Here is a 19609-nt window from a genome sequence, read left to right on the forward strand (position 1 = left end):
TTCTATGTAATAATTAGAATTTATCATTTACACATTCAAAAGAAATCACAAGTTTCCCTCTTCCTTTGCATTTCAATTATGTTTAAATTTCAAAATTACTTTTCCATTTAAATTTGAAATTCAGATGCATATGTATTTTAAGTAATTTTATGAGTCCAATAAAAATTAATTTAAGTCTTGAGTTTCATTTGAAAGGTTAAAACAGAATCATAATTAGACTCTTATCTAAGGAGTAAGCCAGTACTTGATACTTACAAACTTATAGACAGTCTTCATTGCAGGATTAGCCTTGGTTTTTACTGTATTTAAAATGGCTCCGCTTCCTTTCTGTAATTATAACAACAGAACAAATTTTATCATATTTATCTTTAAAGGAAACAGCAATCTAAAATCCACCATTCTTAACTTAAAATAACAAAGCATTAACTATCCTTATTAGTAGAGCAGAGTATTTAAATGGTAAATTAAAAGAAAAAGAGCACTAGTAAAACATACTGCATGTTTCTCTCTGGTTTTCCAGAGGAACCCCCGTCCTGTTTAGCACAGCAGTTTTCAAATCAGAAATGTCAGCCTCCGAATGCCAAGAGCCTTGTCTCAGGGTCCTGTCACCTAACACTGCTCTGTGACTGCTCCCCTGCCCTCGAGTGTCCTGCACAGTCCATCAAAATCCTAAACAAGTTCCAGACTGAAATATCCTACCACATCCTCAGTGTCTGGGGCACAGAATCCAGTTTCAGGAAAGCCTGTACATCCAATCTGAAGAAGTCAGATCTTTTTTACTTTCTTTCTCATGATCCAACAATACTATTTATCAAATCATGCTGCCTTTTTAATATCTAAGTAGTCAATAAAGGGATAAATTGAGGGAAAATTATGAAATCTAACTACAGTCATAAACATTAATTCTAGACAAGCTGAATTGCACATAGTGAACATAAGTCCTAAGACAGGAATACATCAGACAATAATCCGTTTGTCTTGTGCTGTTTTGTACGTCTTCCACACCCCACTGGCTACTGCTTGCGCAGCACCTTGCATGATAAACACAGGAGATGGTCAAAATCCAAGGAATAAAACCTTAGATAAGCTTATCTTTTCTTATTTCAGTGTAAAATTTCAGAGATCAGATGCAATCAGAAGCAGTTATAAGATTTACTACTTCTGTTACATGACAATTAATCTTCAATACAAATTAGAAACTCCTTAATTTAACTACACGTTTTTATATTCACTGTCAGCCATTCCCCTTCCCTTCAATTTCAAAATTCCTTTTCATCCTACATATTTATATATATATATTTACCTACCTAACTGCATGATTTTTTGCATTACTGTTATAAAATACGTTTAATCCAAAATTATAAAGATAATATTGAGTCCAGCACTTTCTGTAAGGAACATAATTCTGTTCACAACCAGGACAACAGGCAAATGGAATGCTGCAAAACTGAATTCTGTCAGAAAACAATTCAGTCTTTCCTACTGACTTGTACTCATAAACCAGAAAAATTTTACTTTTCAATACATCATATTTTATGCATCAAATGAGACTTTTAAAATCAGCTGTCAATTATCAGCTATAATAATGTACTATTTCTACTTTTATTTGCTACAACCAGAGCATTAAACCAAAGAGATACAGAAGCCATCCCAAACAGTGCTGTCCCCATTCAGCAGTTCACACCACTTAGCTTTATAAAGAGCTTTTTTCATATGGCAACTTTCCCTTTTATTTCCTTTTCCATTAAAAGGAAGGAAAACCCACATTATTTTCTAAAATGACAGTAACACAATTCCAGCTGTCTACAAGACATTAGAAGTGGGATTCAAACACTGGAGAATACCTATGGTGTTTTGGGGTTTTTTTTTAGTTTATTTTTCTTCTGTTCTGTAGTTCATCTGAGGAGCCCATTAGTTTCTCACAACTAAGGTGAAGTTGAATGTGACAGGTTAGTCATGTCCATAAGGACAGAGGTTTATAGCCATACACATCTGTACAATGGTCTAGAAAGAACTGGAAAGACTTTTGGAAGTATACTGTGTTCTTACCCGTACTGTAGAGAGCCACTGGTGGTACAATTTGTCGCTACCTAGTGAGAACCGCAAAAACAAACAAACTGTAACTCTCAAGCAAACAGAAAACAAGTCAGAAATGTGAAGTGGTAGCATGAACAGCACAGAAACAGAACAGGACAACCATCCTTTTCTTTTAATGGAAACACAACCAAAAAAAATTGTCCGTATATTTACAACTTTTCTTTTACTTGTTAAGAGGCATTTCTCATTTATCAGGATTGTCTTGCAGGCATTTGAAAACACCAATTTTTTTTTAAGAGTGCTGTAAGAAATCTGAGGTGGTTCCAGGTAAAGTCAAGGTTCACCAGTATCCTCCATTGCAGGAATTCTGATGGTTGTACTTCAGCCAAGTGGTAAAACTGAGGGTTTGTAAGACTGAACAGACTTTACTCAAACTACAATACATTACTCAAAGTTCTTGGCAGAGGAAAAGACAAAAATTAAAGACACTTCAACCTCAAGGGTTCATTGCAGCCTCAGTTATTTGGGTGACTAACCTCAAAGTCACCCTACATCACGATGGCCCACAAACAGGATGTTAAGAACAATGTCTGAAAATACTTAAATAGTGTATTTCTTACCTGCATATTCTCCCATATTTATCTCTTCTTCAAAAACATCACTGAAGCCCTCACCAGAGTTAAGAAGATCCAGACGGCCATCAATGAACTACATCAGTATTAAAAGAGAGTGTAAAAAAAATCAATCATTCCATCCTTTAGCTTTTCAGAAATACTTCATTCTGTATTTGCTAGAATAACCCTAATGTTCTTATTGGGAAGGGACTCTAAATTTAATGAAAATAAAATCAAAACAGGCAAAATGTTTACTAATGCGAAAAGGTTTGCTGCTTCGCCAGCATTCATCTGTTTGTCTAGTCGAGTTTTCAGTGTCCCTGAGGCAGTAACAGCACGCTTAACACTAACATCCTTTTGATGCAAAGTTTATAGCAAATATATTGGGTCTCAGATCAAAACTGAGCACAGAGACCTTTACGGAAACAGCCACATACTTCTTAAAATACAGAAAGACTTATCACCTGAATCCAAGAAAAGCCAACAAGCAGGAATTAAGGTGCTGCCAGCTACATGAATTTTCCTCATTATGTGGCTGACAGATCAAGGAATACAGGAGCAGCCCTCAAAATACCCCACTGTATTGTTACAGAGTCTGCTCCTACATTAGAGCAATTAAGCCAGTACCTGCTTAAAGAGCTGGAGCTGAATGGCATTCTGAAGAAACTGCCTCATGACAGCAGAACGATGGGACACAAATGATTCTTCACAGAAAGTGATGGGTTCACCCTGTAGAGTTCAGAGCATTAAACACTGAAAAAGCTTCCTCTGAATCCGTTTGAATCCAATGTCTCCAGTTTACCTACTTCCCTTCCGACATAAACAGATGAATAATGAAGGCCTTGCATCACATGGAGTAAACAGTAGTTTATTTCCAGGTTTCAATCATGCAACTGAGAAACAGGCTGGAAACTGACAAATTGTGTATCATCAAAATAAAACTGGTGAAGAAACTTTAATCATCCAAAAAGGTAATTTTACTTAATGTCACCAAAATATGACAGGCAGCGATCTCAACTTTACAGACTCTGCTTATCTGTGTCAGTGGACCCAGCCAGCTAACCTGCACCAACAAGCCAGGAATGTCTACTCAGTTCTCTCCACAGTTCAGAAACATTAGGTTTTCATATACTGAATGAGTGAAATTTCCCTTTTTCACAACCTTGTTGGCAAAAGACACAAATTGTTTTGCAGCTCTACTTTTATCTTATTTTAATGAGTTATGTTAATGCTGAAGTCTGCTGTGCATCTGCCGTAAGGGCACAAATTTCCACACTTAAATCTACAAATACTCAATGTAGCAAGCAAATAGATCTATTGAATTAAAAACAAGAAAGTAACAAAGAATGATAAAATTATACTGCTTTATATAATATGGAGGCTTTTTCATACTCTTATTAAACATATATTGGCAAATATTAAGTATGCATTTGTTGAATGTTCAAAATCAACATTAGACAAGAAAATAATCTCAAAGCACTCCCTTCAGGAGACAGTGTCATTCCATTTCTGAAAGCTTTTCAAATTAGCCTCAATGGTTAACATGGGCTGTGTACAGTCAGGATAACAAAGCCACTAAAATCACTGCTCAAAAAGCCCCATAGCACAGCACTGCCTAAGCACATTTTTTTCCTCCACATATTTTATGTCGGAAGGCAGCATGTGGCCCCAGGACTTCAACACCTAATCCACACTGAAAGGATACAAAATCCTCGTAACTGCTGGGCAAACTGTGAAGACACTCACACTTCTTAAAATCCATAGGTATTCATATTTTTCCCCACATTCACAATCAATCAAACTCCCTCATTGACACATTTCCTACTAGGGTCTGGTACCACCCTAGAGCTACTCACCCTGACTGCTGACACACACTGAAAGCAATCCTTCCTATAATCTACAAGAAACCAAATCTTCTCCCATGGCCACACACAAGTATGAACACCGTGGAGGAGCTATACCCTGCCAGAGTACATCCAGCACAAGGACACTGGCTTCTCTCTTACAGTCAAGCTGTGCACCATTCCTATAAACACACATATTGCTAGGGAGCCCACTACTATTATAGTGTTAACACACTTCCTTCACCAAAGTACTAATGATTGAGTTTGTTCATTAGGTTGATTAGACCTTTTGACTTCTTAAGAGATAATTCAGGCTCAACTGCTGCTAGATGATAGGAAAAACTTTAATCATCGAGGTCAAGCGTGAGCTTTTCAGCTTAGAATGCATTAGTGCCTTCCATCCTCCACAACCTCCAGAAGGGTGAACACACTGGTGCTAACCCCCATCCACAGCTTCATTACAAAAAGACAAGCTGGACAATAATCTTGGCAGATTTAGTTATCTGTCAATTATAAAGCTGATCAGCTCTGCTTTTACTGACAAGTGACATGATACCTGAGTGGACATGCTACAAGCTGCAGGTATTTTGTGAAATGAATGGTCTTGCTCACATGTAAAACAATTATAGTAACTGGTCCTGATTATCCCATCACCTCCTAAACTTACTGTTTCCAACAAATAGAATTTGATTGATCAACACCTTAAATATCCATTATTCCCCTCTCCTACTATAAATGCATGACAGAAGCTAAGATACAGCACTGTAAATGCTTTAAATGTGTACACAATGTGTACACAATACTACTCTATAAGGAATATGATTTAATCTGTAATATCAGATAATTCACATATATTTCAAGATCACAAAATTATTTCTTTCAAATATAAAATTTTACACATTTCAAAGACATTTAATCCACAATTCTACACAAGAGAAGTAACTTTAAAATATAAGACTAAGATGTAAGACTGCCAAATGTATTGAAAAACTAAGTGCCTTTTATGTCTTTGCAACTCTCTCCTTATAAGAATATTTTGTATTCATATGGCATAACGAAGTTCATCAGAGCAGAACTGCTACACCATGACCCCTTAAAAAGTGGAAGTTTCAGCCCACACCTGTTTTTAAATTGGAATTCTGCTACATTCTAAATAATTTTTAACACAAGGAAACAAATGAAAAGCAAAAGGAGTCTTGGACTTATTTCAGACTATTCTAGAGTTTTATGAAACCTGTTATTATATTCTAGGAAGTCATAATGCATGCTGAAAGATAAAGCCTGATTTTGATCAGCTGTGCTATAAGAAATGCCACTGTGATCCCCCATCTCTCAAGTAAACCAGTTTTCCTCAGAACGAATGACTTTCTTTCAGAAGAGGGACAGGACCTCATGCAGTTCCTGTTAGTGAGAGAAGGATCACATCTGAATTGCCCAACTTCCTGCACTGGCAGGCAGGCCAGCTAACTGGTTAGGGCAGTAACCATCACTGTGAATCATAAGGACTAACAGTATGTGGGAGAGAAGACAGAACAGAAGATTTGGAGGAAGGGACAGAGGCAAACACAAATGATACTTCTGGAAAGACACAGAAGTGCTAAGATAAGTCATGGAAATCTAACTGTTCCCATTCTGCAAGGGATGAGACACCCAAGTGTGTATCTGGATACTGAGGCTTTAAAGCCAGCATGTGACTGCTGGGGAAAACACGAAGATAATAAAGACAGGATTCAAACCAGGTCAACAGCAACAGTCTTTGCACAAGCAAAGATTTCACAAAACTTAGTTCTAAGGGTGAAATAACAAGAAAAAAGCCAAACCTGAACACTTTATTTAGACAACCCTGAAAGTTATGTCTTGGAAGATATATCTAATCTCTTCTGCATTATCATGGTCAGCATGTGGTGCTGGGTAATGAATTTTATGCTGTTGTATGCATGCCTTTAAACCATGTAGGTGCTCTTCCAAAGCCACTCTAATAAATACACAGCCATTAGAGCTGCTCTGTAAACCAGCCATGAAATGAAAAAATGTGGGTGGAATTTAAAGGTGCAGAACAGGATGACAATCTGACAGTCTACAAGCTGTAGGTCTACTGTCAGTATACGATGCAGCAAAATCCCAAATACACACCAAGAACAGTGACATGCAAGAGGTTCATATATCACTCTTCTATTACTACCTAGATTTTGCAAATAACCATATCCTTTACTAAAATTGGTTATGTTGCAAATGACAAAGCCTGTAGGGATATTCTAGGAATCATAATCCTTAATTCCATCCAGAATTATAATGAAACTAAGATAGGAGAATGATATATACATCCAGGTGAGTATGATCAATGTCAGCTACAACCACAACCAAAGGCAAGCAACTGCTCTGTGGACCTTTAAAGAATTGTGATTACAATGTCAAGGAAAGATTAGCTCATCACAGCTGAAGAAGGATCATCAGTCAGCCAGCAGGATTCCATAAAGAATATCTGAAATTGGTGACAGACATCTGATAGGACATTGGTTCATTCAGCCTTCAATTGCAATGACAAATAACCTCCCCATAACTAATACATATGTTCAGCCCAAGAAAGCTCTTTGCATCTGCCTCAGTCATAAAGGAATCACGAAAGCATAGATCAAATACTCTGCATTAAGGAAATGACACCACAGCTTGATTAGCATTTCAAGATGCTGCTCAGGAACAAAGAAATCATGCGCTCAGAGATTTGACCACACTTCTTCTAAGGAAAACTAAATTAAGACTCTGTTCAAAATGAGAGCTACAAGTTCTGATAAAATAGTATTGCTATGTGTAATCTTGAAAAGTATTTAAAAACATATATTTAGACACAGACAGTACTGTCCAAACATGTACTGTCCTGTGTAAATGCCCATTTCCATTACCAGTCCAATTTCAGACTTTTTCTCATGTTTCTCAGTAGGGTATATAATCTGGTAAAGACATATCAAGAGTGAATATCCCTACCACTTGTTTTTTAAATAGATTTTCATTGTCTATACTTTTTACAGATCTAGAAGATTTTCAGTATCAATCAAAATGGGCCATTTTTCTAAACTCTCGACAGACAAATCACACCAGGTGAGACAGACACGTTCTGCAGTGCACAAAGTAACTCAAAACAACATGCTTCCCCAACCTTCTAACTTGGCCACAGCTAAACAGTCACAGATGTGTTTCTGACTGTTCTACAAAGCAGCAGAGAGCACCTTGCACTAAATAAATAAATAAATAAATAAATAAATAAATAAATAAAAAACGCTGCAAAAAATAAAAACACACTGCAAAAAAACAGGAAAAGCTTGGAAAACTAGAGTTGTTTATGGTTACTGGCTGTAATCCAGTTTTTTCACATAGATATTAGAAGTATATAGATGTCAAAATTTTACCTTGTGTCGTAAGCCGGTACTGGGGGCATTCCCAAATTCTTATGTAATTGCCTTTATAAAACTAGGTACCAATTGGAGCTCTGAGTTAAGACTGCAGTAAAAAAAAAATCCCAAAACAGACTCATATCAACAAATACCTTCTTGACCAAGACCCAAATAATAGTAAACTGTCTTCAAAAAGGACATACATTTGTTTCCCACAACCACTGAAGATACCATTAGTATTTACCAGCAGACTGCCAAATAGGGTGAAGCAATTTAATCACGTAACTCTTTTAAAACTGTACTCAGAACTCTGTGGTCTGTGCTTTCAGAATCACAGCAAAACATGTACTATTCTAATGCAATGCACTTCTATGTTGTAATCTATTCTACAATATCCAAAAAGCCTTCAGATCAAAAAACTTCAGGTGTATTATAACTGCTATAAAACCATTGTAGAAAAAGTACAGAATAAGTTTTATTTGCATTAAAACACTGAAAGAAAACCAGCTCACATACAGATACTGGAAGTTCAAATACACCTCTTTATACTACATTTCAGATAGAAATGTCCAACACCACAGAAGGATCTGACAAACTTCGCAGAAAACCCCTTTTCAAATAAAAGAAAAAACTTGAAAAATGTGTAACTGGAAAAAGCGTGTCACATAGCAATGTTTTTGCTTCTCCTTTAAAACTCCTTTGTTTATTAGGCTACCAGGCATTTTCACGTTACACCAAGTAAAATGACACATACTCCTATTCACAAATAATGAAACTACTTAACTGTAATAGAGCAAGCCATCTTTCCAAGTGTTTATATGGCTAATTCCAGCCACTGCCTGCCCTGATTTCGAAAGCACTGACATTAGCCAGCTGATTCCTATCCCTAAGCAACTGGTACCGCTGCGGATCCCTAGAACTCAAGCAGCAAACCTGGAAGATAAAGCGCAAAAAAGCCAGCAAGAAAGCATTTACGGCTGAGGGGAAATAACGAGAAAAGAAAAGAAATAAAATAAAATCACCATTTCACAGATCAAGAATAGAGGCACAAAAATAATAAGTAACTTGTACACGGTCACAAAAGTCTCTGGCAGAGCCAGGGAAAAGAACCGAAATTTCTTTAATCCCTGTTCAGTACTTAAATACAAGGCTATTCTTCCTCTTCCTACTTGATATTGTGTCAATGCATGAGTGTAGGTGTTGAAAGACTAACAAAAGAAAAGTAATAGTATGGTATTATGAGCTGAGAAACCTAATCTTTATCAGATACAGCAAATCTCTATGATGCTGCCTGCACTAGGAACTCTCTCTTTGTCCTGAATATGCTTTAAATTACTGGTATAATGTGTACAGTATATTGTTCCACTCTTATATTTATTCCACAAAAACCCCTGTGGCCTGCATGTGATTTTATCATTAGCTGGCAAGGTAATTTCAGGACCTAGTTCTGCAATCATTCCATGAGCAATACTCCCATTGAAGCCAGTATGTTCTGCATGCAAAGCAGCTATCAATTCAGGTTCCTTATAATAAAAAGAATCTTTTCTATTTTAACTAGTGCAGAACATTAGTGACAATACAAAAAAGGAAAAAAATTAAAGCGTGATTCTTTATACGAGGTATTTTATACTATGACAAAATATAAAAGTGTGCTTGGAAACACAATTTACACAAAGTATTTCTATGAGAGCAACTACAAGCGTTTTTTTGGGTTTCATTTATTAAAACGTAACAGAATACAAAACAGTTTGTTAAAATAGTTTAAAAAAATCTCTACAAAAAGAATAAATGATAGGCCGAGATTTAGAAATTACCAACATGCCTGAAGGATCACAAATGTTAATACTTCGCTTTCTTTGGATTTCTTAGGTACATGTAAAAAGCCAAAATCATCATCCAAATCAACAAAGCTTCCAGAATTCACAACAGAAATAAGCTGAAGATACGTATTTCTGCAAGATGTCCATGGCTCCTTGGTATCATAATTCCCCACACCACACTGAATAAAATGGCTGTTTTCCAGTTAAAAAGATTTTAATATAATATTTAGATGCAGAAGGACAAGAAACTGTTTTTAAGTTCACTAAAGTAACATGAGAGAAGCTTTAATCCTAAAGGTAGGTCATAAAATCCCACTCTTTCAGCCAAGTAACAAAACTCCAGTTTCTATAAATAAAATGGATATAATTGAATTAAACTTTACATTTTCACAGAGTTAGAAACACCTGGTCTCTGGTAGACATACTGATGCACTAGATATAAGATAACATGATGTGCAAGGCCACCTCCTTCAGAGAGTATCTGGCAAAGTAAACGTTATTTGCTACAACAGAACACGCTGAGGTTTCATTTGTCATCATGTTATGCCAACTGATCAGCAAAGCACTGGATTAGGAACACTGGCAAAAGGTTTCACCCCTTCCTGTTTGAGTAATGTAATGGTCTCTGGGGAAACCTAAGTGGTCAATGATTAATATATCAATGCACACACACACACAAGCTTGCTATGGTTATTTATCATATACTTGAGATTATAAATCAGTAACTTATGTCCCAAGACTCTTAAAGACGCAACAGCATCCATTCCTGGAAAGACTGGAACTTGCTGCACCAAAGACATTTGCCTTTATACTGCTCCTTACAGAGCATGAGTATATTATGTGTCAGCCCAAAGTGCTTCTGGGAAAGAAATACACTTCCTGGTATATCCATAAAGAGAAAGTTGCACCCAGTGTGAGGATGAAAAAAACCAACAGATTTTTCCTTTCACTATTTTCCCCACAGGCTTTCCTCAATCCATGATGAAGCAATCAAAGGGAATTTGTTCTGCATTCCTGCAAACCTGCAGCTCCCACACACGGAAGCTGAGCTTTGCAGCAAGTGTAATTATTTTGTGTTTGGCCACACGACTCCTCCCAACTCCCATTATATCAGCTACACATTTTTTGACATGGAAACCACACAAAATTTCTGCACTCTTTTGTGAGGGGGAAAAATGCCATCTAATTAGACCACATGTGCAGAGAAGCATCTGGCTCTGAGCACAGTAGTTTACAGAGCTCCTTGAGTTGTCCTGGAGACAAGCACATGCCCCGCTCCGAGCTGGAACTCTGGGGCACAGATCCAGATGCACTTCTAACATCTTCTGACAGAGAGCAGATGGGCAGATATTTGCTGGGCCAAAAATGCCAACTCCACTCCCCTCCAGAACCACATGACCTCAATGATAATTTTTATCTTGTAGAAGTCCCAGAACCTTAGACTTTTCTCCCCTAGGAAATGGAACTAAACTTCTGATTTGACTCAGAGTCCACAAATTTCAATCCCATTTATGTAACAGTTATAGAAACACTAACAATTGACAAAACATTATCTAAATACTTGAAAAATCACTCATTTTGATGCTTTACTCTGGCATCTAATTCAGATTGCATTCATGGAAAAAAGCACAATTTTCTGTGAATCACACAATGTATTGTTACGCCTGGGCTGGTGAAGCTTGATGCTGTTTTAATTATTAATAAAGTGAAACAAACTTTGCTCTGCATATATATTTACTGTGCTGACCTCACAGCTTTGATACCCTATTTTCAGTTTTTTAATATTCTTTCAACTTTATGAATACATTTTTACTGTTTCAAGTTCCTTTTTAATTTTAATGATTTAGTTCCAATCAGCTCAGTCTTCTGCTAGTAACATCTTAAAGGAAACAAAGTTGACTAAAATGTGACAATCGCACAACTTTGGCTGAAAAGCCCGATGATACTACACAGGCCTTGCAGAGGCCACATGATACTCTGTTAATTTTAGAATATTAATTTCTGGGGAAAAAATAAAATTCCTTGGCTCAAACTCCTTCAGAAGTAACCACAGCTTGTGACTATAGTTGCCTGCAGACTCTCAGCATCCTACAGCCCACGATTTTCTGTGCAGTTGCTTCCCTTGCTGCAGTAATGGGCCAGATGCTGGCAGTGCTCCACAGATAAGCTTGGAACAGCACGACACTCACCACCTGCACACTTAATCTCCAAGCAAGCTGACTCCTCCACAGGGCTGGGTTATGTTCTTTCCAGTGCCACAAAGCACCTATATCATGGATGCTAGGCAGGTACTTCCAGAGCAGGTTACTTCCACAGCAGGTATTTCCTGCTGAAAATTCAAGAAAGCTGGCTACTGTGGAATAAGTTACTAAATAACCACCAAAGTACATGTCCTGAGAAGTTAGCATTTTGAAATCTGGCTAGTAAAAAAAATAAGAACTGACTTAAACTGCCTTTTGAGCTAATTTGATGTACCACACGGGCATAATCACCTTGATCAAAATGCACATGCAAAACTGCAATACACCTGTCTTAGCATTAAAACAAAAACCAACGACATTTTCAATTTTCAAGAAGTTGAAACCCCAGAATGTAGGAGATACTTAGGAAGAATCGCTGCAGCAAAGTGTCACACCAAAACACTTGATTAGCTCCGTTTTTGTCTGTTACATTGATTACTACATGTGTATTTTTCCGTATTTTCATCTTAGCAGTACAAAATTACATTGCTCCAAATGCAAAAGTTGCTCATTTAAGGAATGAAACTTGCCTAAGAGTGTTCTTAGCTTTGGTAATGCAATATTTGACATTCATTCAACAGCAACTTAAACTAATTTTTCAGGGTTAAGCAAAACACTCAAGAACTTTTAAAATCATTGTTGTCACTTACAAAAAACCACACAAACAACACATCCAACTTTATTAAGCATAACATTTGCAAGTACTTAACTTTCATACCCTATATAAATACTTTCAAAGTTTAAAAACAAATGCTAAGGTGCTAAAGAGTTAATATTTCGTACTGTGGTCACTGTAAATAAGCACAATTTCAGCTAAGCAATATTGCTGTCAGAGACACAAGGCTTTGCAGGTGTGGGCAATAATTAAAGGTTTCAGCACATCTACCTGGGTGAAGTATTTTTGCCTCCTATTCCAGGGAGGAAGCCCTCTCTGTGGAGAGCAGAAGAGCTCATTAATGAGGCTAATTAGGTGTAAAGGGGGTAGAGTCTGGCATCAGCTGCAGCTTATAGTAGATAATCATTAAGCTCTGTAATCTCTACCCCAGAACAGCAGATGATCATGTTCCTAGGTGACTGATGTTGCTAAGAAAATTTCCAGCACCTGAGTACCTGACCAAATACTTTTTGGTGAGGCTAAAAATTCCCTTAACCCTCCATGTGCCAGACAGTGGAGACAACACCATTTCTTCTCTTATCAGTTTCCTAACAACGCATATCCAAAGAGATTTGAACTTGGCATGAGGCCTACAATGTGATTTATTTCAGAAATTTTAAAATAAATAAATAAATGCCATCAACAGCATGTGGAAAGGAAGGCCAATAAATAATGGTTGGTGGAGCAACACACAGGAAGAGTAGAGATATGAACAATACTGAAAAAAGTGATACCTCCTAAAGGTTTGTGAGTTCTTCTAATTTCCTTGCATAAAGTAGTGAGGATAGCTACAATACCACAGGGATGAAATCCTTGTTAATAAATATGTAAAATAAGGATTTCATGGTACTCATCTAATTCAAAGTGAGGAAAAGGACATAATTTCCATGGAGAGAGAATACATGTAATCAGAGCGCAGTCTGCAACTTGTTTTATAAAATTAATTGTAAAAATGGCAAACTATCCCAGCACCTCAACATGAATTTTTGAGTTCATCAGGCAGAACAGACCCTTCACTGGCAACCTGCTACTGTCCTTTTTTCCTCTCCAATTGAAGCAGGAAATTTGAATTTAAAAAAAATACTTAAATTTAAATTCAAATTAAATAGAATATTTTTTCTCCTGTAATTATTTTACTGCCTGATGGTATGGCTTGCAGTAGACCCTAGAATTACTTGTGAATGAACACTAAAGCAAAATTTCTTAAGCACCTTAGTTGTAACTCTTGGATTATTAAAAGTTGTACATTTTAAAAGGTGCATTTTCATACTGACCAAGAAAGTAAGCTGCAATTTTGTATAGGTCACCAGTTTGCAAATGTGATTAAATCAGCATATTTGGCTGATCCTTTTTGTCACTGGAATGAAAAAAGCCACCTCAGTTTCCTCTGTTTCTGTTTACTAACTAAAATGTTTAAGGATTAAAAAGAAAAACGCCTTGCAAAACCAGAAAGATGAGCAAATACCACTCGGGTAATAAAGGCTCAAGTGTAATTAGTACAAACTCCCTTGTCTCCATGTTACCTGTGGACTTGGAGATGCCCAGATTAAATAACATGAGCTGCTCAGAGGTGGCACTGGCTCTCATTATAATCAGGGATACGGATGCATACATCAAGATAAACTAGACTTGTAATCCAAGACTCCTCTTAACATCAATAGAAAAAATCTCCAATAATAACTAGCACCTTCTTCTACAACAATACAGAAGTCAGTTGAACTGGATGATAAAACTGCCTTGTAGCCAGCACTGTGTTACTTTTAACAATTCTGCAAATACATCATAAAAAGAAAAGCACAGCAGTTAACACAGGTTTTTATAAAAGCCTTTAGATAAGCCTCTTTTTCTAGTACTGAACACACTGTATCTCTAGCTCCTTCTACTCCAGAGTGACTTGTGCACAGGAAGCTTTCAGATGAGTATAGAAAGTGCTTAACACAGAAATTGGAGCACAGAAACATCATCTCCTCTGAAAGCCAACTATTTCTGAAACACCTCAGAATGCCTGAAACGGAGATGGCAGGGAAGAGCCTTGTCCACTCAGCATCTGAAACAAATTCTTGATTGTCCTTTTTTACTTTATGACAAGTTACATAATTCTCTAGAAACATCTCATTTCCAGTGGTTGATACTCAAATATAGGATAAAGGGAAAAAACAACACACACAGTTTTAGAGCACAAGGCCATAACTGATCACATGAAAAGCCCATCTGCCTGCTGTTCTGTATCCGGTGTTGGAAGCAGAAAGACAAGAAAAGTAGAAAGCCTGAATGTTATTTCTCCCCTCAGTCTTTATCAGATCGAGAATTCATCTCAAGGAATTTTTTGAGTCTGCTGTTGCTTGTGTATTAAATATAAGCAAACAGAAGGTTCTTCCAAGTATCTCTCCAATCTTCCCCAAAACTGATACAAACTCCACAGACCCATCTGACAAAGTGCCTGGCAAGATCACTACCTATTGTACAAAGAATAGCTCGTTCTCATGTATCTCAAACTTTTGCTATTAAAACCTCGCTTGATTACCTGTGGTTTTTTGTACTGGAAGAGACAATGAGAAGTCACTCCCTATTCTCCTCCTACAAATTGTCAGGGAGAGTTTTCCTGTAAATAATATTACAAAATGGTCTGACATTCACAGTATCTCCTGCATCCAAATAACCAGTTTAGATGTTTTATAGGTGAAAATGTGCAATAACATCTACAAGCAAGAGGTAATTGTGTCTAGCAATCAGGGTAAGTACACACAAGCACCTGGATGAAACAGAAGAATGGACAAAACAGAACTATTTTGCATTTTAGTCAGTAGAAACAAACTTTGTTTCCCTGAAGACTAACCAACACAATCATGTATGTCCCAAAGTTGGTCTGCAGAGACAAGAAAAGCTGTTCAAAGGCGTGATTCCAAGATTTGGCACTATTTCTGCATTGTTTTAATTTTCCTGACAAGTGCTCCATTGTTACTTAGCCATGTACACACTTCATTTCAGTAATTAGCTGTCAGAGCAGGGCCAACAGCAACTTAGTATTGTCTGCTCAAATCTTATTAATGAAATACAATCCACTCAAATGTCCTGAATGCATATCTGTAATTGTGTTAGAGAGGCTGGGGACATCAGCAATCTTCAGCTTCTGATCAAGGCATTACCATCAAGCACGTTAATTCATTATTTCTTAGGGATCTGACAACCAATTAATATTACAGAGCTTCCTATACAGCAATAAGGATTGATGAACCAATGCTGTTTTTATTTTTTAAGCAAAAAGTCACTTTTCAGATTCTAAGAGACCAAAGTAAAAGCTGTGCATAACATTTGTGAATACGACACTGTTAAAGACAGAAAAGCAAGAACTGCAGGTTGCAGCATTGCAAAAGTAGTTTTTGTATCAAAAGATTCAGCACTTGTATATTGGAACCTCGATGTAAAATCCTCAGTGTACACACAACACTGAGCACAAAATGTGCCCCTGTGGCCAAGAGGGCCACAGGTATCCTGGGGTGCATTATGAAAAGTCTGTCCAGCAAGTCTAGGGAGGTTCTCCTCCCCCTCTACTCTGCCCTGGTGAGACCACACCTGGAACACTGTATCCAGTTTTGGGCTCCCCAGTTCAAGAGACAGGGATCTACTGGAGAGAGCCCAACGGAGAGCTATGAAGATAATTAAGGGACTTGAGCACCTCTCCTATGAAGAAAGGCTGAGATCACTGGGGCTGCTTGATCTTGAGAAGGCTGAGAGGGATCTTATTAAAGTCTAAAAATATTTGAGGGGTGGGTGTCAAGAGGAAAGGGCCAATCTCTTTTTGGTGGTGCCCAGTAACAGGACAAAGAGCAATGGGTATAAGCTAGAACAGAGGAAGTTTAACCTCAACATGAGGAGAAACTTCTTTACTGTGAGGGTGACAGAGCACTGGAACAGGAGGCCCAGAGAGGCTGTGGAGTCATTTTCTCTGGAGACTTACAAAACCTGTTTGGACACACTCCCGTATTACCTGCACAGCTGACCCTGCTCTGGCAGGGGGCTTGTACTAGGTGATCTCTAGAGGTCCGTTCCAACCCCTAACATTCTATGATTCTATGAAATAAAAAACAAGATCATTATAAAATACATCAGTTTTTAAGACTTCTTATATGACTACTAGAATGAATGTTCACTTCTGGTTGTAAACTGATCCTTGTCACTCAGGTCACCATGCCATTTTCCCCATTCTCTGTTTCATGCTGTCACCAAAGATTTTTCCTAAGAACAGAATTTGGACAAGATTAAAAGCAAGAAAAACATGTAAGAGAAGTATCCTATGGGTATAATAGTCTTTGGAAAACTTTCATGTCTGTTCTGATGGCAAAATTGCTATTAAAATTTAATTAAAATTGAGCACAATAAGCTATGACAAGATAATGGATGCAAAACATAGCTTTAGGGCAGAACAAGGATATCTAGAAATCTGGCTGGGCGTGATGTTTTATTTTTGGTTATGTTTGGCAACTGTTCTTGAGATTTCTGAAACATATCTTAACTAAAAAGATCTACAGAAATTCACAGAAGATAAAAGAGCAGCACTGCACTTCACTTACCCCAAGATCTGTAACATATGCCAAACTAAAAAAGAGCTTTAGGACTCCGGTACCATCTAGTCCTTCATTTCATTTATGTTCACACCCACATCCAAGAACACTCTTTTTCAACTAAAAAGCCCTGTAAACCCCTCCCAAATGATTTTGTGACTTATTTTTAAATAAAAATAATTTATTTCCTCACACAGGTAGAAATACCTTGAGTATCATCTACCTTCATAGTTGAAGGTAACAATCAAATCTGGTATCACACAGACCTGATGCAAAACTAGTCAAAAGCCCTGGGAATGACTCTGACTTAGGGAAATCAACACCCTTTATGGGACACAGCTTCTTTGCCCACCCTGGGATCTCATTTTAAGAAAGTGGAAATGCAATTTATTTGACACGTAAAGGAGAACACAATTAAGTGACATTTGGAAGAGAACACACACTCCAAACACTAGCTTAAAATCCGCAAATGAGAGGAACACAACATTTGTATGTTTTTACAATTTTGATCAAGAAGCCCTCCTTATTAACTGGACAGCCACTGCTCCAAAACAATATATATTTATAGCTCCACAGATAAGTTTAGTGAAAATATTTACATACCTGTTAGATCTAAAAATTATTTACCTTAAGCATGAATTTCCTTTATTAGACTCAGCTTCTGTAACAAGTAATTTAAAAGAACCCACAATCTTCTGAACTATGCTGGTAAGAGGCTTTTAATTACAGGTACTACACTGACGACGTATAAACCACACAGCCAAACAGCACTATTATTCAACAGAGACTCTAAGTCATCTCATATGATTTCGTTACCAGAGACACAACCGCCATTGAAAATCTTTTGAGTTTATGCAAAAAATGAAGGGACAGCATTCACATTCTGTGACTGTATTCAAGAGTGTAGTATTAAGATCTTCTTATATGTAAAAGAAAGTATCTTTAGCTAGAAGTGTTGTGCATTTTTCATCTATTATTAGTGGAGAATATGTAATAATGTATTAGTTGATACACGGGGGATGAACTTTACCTACACAAGTACAGACAGATCCTGAAGAAAGACAAACTAACCACATTTGTAATTCTTACAAATTGCTTTCATTTTCACTATTAATCCTAAGGAAAGAAGTTCCAAGAGATAAAGATTTTTAGTACTGCTTGGAGAACTTCACCAAAAATAGTCCTTCAATACATCCTTCTTTTCACTGATGACCAGGAGAAGACAATGTGCATATATCATTCACAGCTCTTGAGGTGCATTCAGAGCAAATCCACGTCACCTTCATTTGGACATTATTTTTAAGAATCTAGTGTAAATTACTATCTCTGAGTGACACTTAATGACAAATAGGATGCTTGAAGTGAGTAAAATCAATAACAAGTTTTATGCTTTTAGAATCAACAATATTTCTGTATGTATATATAAAGCAGGTATATAGTAACTCACACGAGATCTGTTATAAAATTTTTTACGTAAATCACAATACGGGCATTATTCCAGAAAGAGCGATACTTGGACACAAAAGTAACGTTTAAGGAGTTAAAATGTCCTCAACTACAAGTCAAGTTGAAACTTATTTAATTAGGTTCTGTATTTGAAAAAATGAAATAAATTATTTCATTAACTTAACCAAACTCCCTTAAAGGCAACAATATGTTCCCTCTCTGTCAGGACAGAGAGCAATGAAATCTTTATTTTAATTGGGGTTAGCTAAGGGGCCATTTGGCTTCAGATGCTTTGTTTATCAGCCCTAAGCTTTACAGCTTAGCCAGTGCCTGAAATATTTTATTACAGAATGATTTTGTTTTAAAAAAAATAATTTAAAAACACACTTTCAAGTAGCTTCTTATAGAGAAAATTTTAAATGTGCATTTTGAAAACTGGAAGTCCAAGTCAAAGGTATATCAAAATAAAACACTGATTTCCTTTTGCATTACTGTGATATAGGTCTCTTTAGAAATGCCCTTTCCTAATGGTTTCTGCATTGTTCCCTTCCCTAAGCAACCCAGCAAAGATGCAACTGCAGAACAATAGATCTCTCCATGGTGATGACTACGGTGAAGCAACCAAACACCTCATTTCTGTGTTTTGTCACAACCACACTCCTTCGTTGAAGACAGCATTTCAGATCCCTTCACAATGCGTGAGTTCCCATTTCACAACTAACTGGTGCTGCAGGAGACAAGGAAGACTCTCTGCAATGCATGAGAACTCAGAGACAAATCCTTCGTAATGAATAAAAATCACGCTTTCTATAATATCAACTCCTTCAAGCACACAGCTTGCTTTCTGTTGTTTCTAAACAGCTTTCAACTCTCATATGAAAACACTGGAGTCCTGGACCTGAAATCTTGGTGTTGATCAATTCAATTTTAAAACAATTAATTCTTACTCAGTAGACCTTTTTCCTGTAATAAGATATTTTATAAATAGAAGACATTTTCAAT

General features: G+C 37.0%; 1 protein-coding gene across 8 annotated transcripts in view; it reads right to left on the bottom strand.

The window, feature by feature from the left end:
• DENND1A (DENN domain containing 1A) overlaps window positions 1-19609 on the bottom strand; it is a 194478-nt gene that overhangs the window by 48767 nt on the left and 126102 nt on the right. For 7 of the 8 annotated variants that reach the window (XM_051636998.1, XM_051636990.1, XM_051636997.1 and 4 more), the window contains exons 14-17: window positions 3279-3380; window positions 2658-2745; window positions 2050-2090; window positions 256-327 (exon numbers count right to left, since the gene is read on the bottom strand). In XM_051636998.1, the coding sequence (XP_051492958.1) occupies window positions 256-327; window positions 2050-2090; window positions 2658-2745; window positions 3279-3380 (303 nt within the window). The remainder of the gene's footprint in view (window positions 1-255; window positions 328-2049; window positions 2091-2657; window positions 2746-3278; window positions 3381-19609) is intronic. The other variant, XM_051636994.1, reaches the window with a different exon arrangement.

The sequence above is a fragment of the Apus apus genome, chromosome 19 (genome assembly GCF_020740795.1).
Source record: "Apus apus isolate bApuApu2 chromosome 19, bApuApu2.pri.cur, whole genome shotgun sequence".
Taxonomy (NCBI): domain Eukaryota; kingdom Metazoa; phylum Chordata; class Aves; order Apodiformes; family Apodidae; genus Apus; species Apus apus.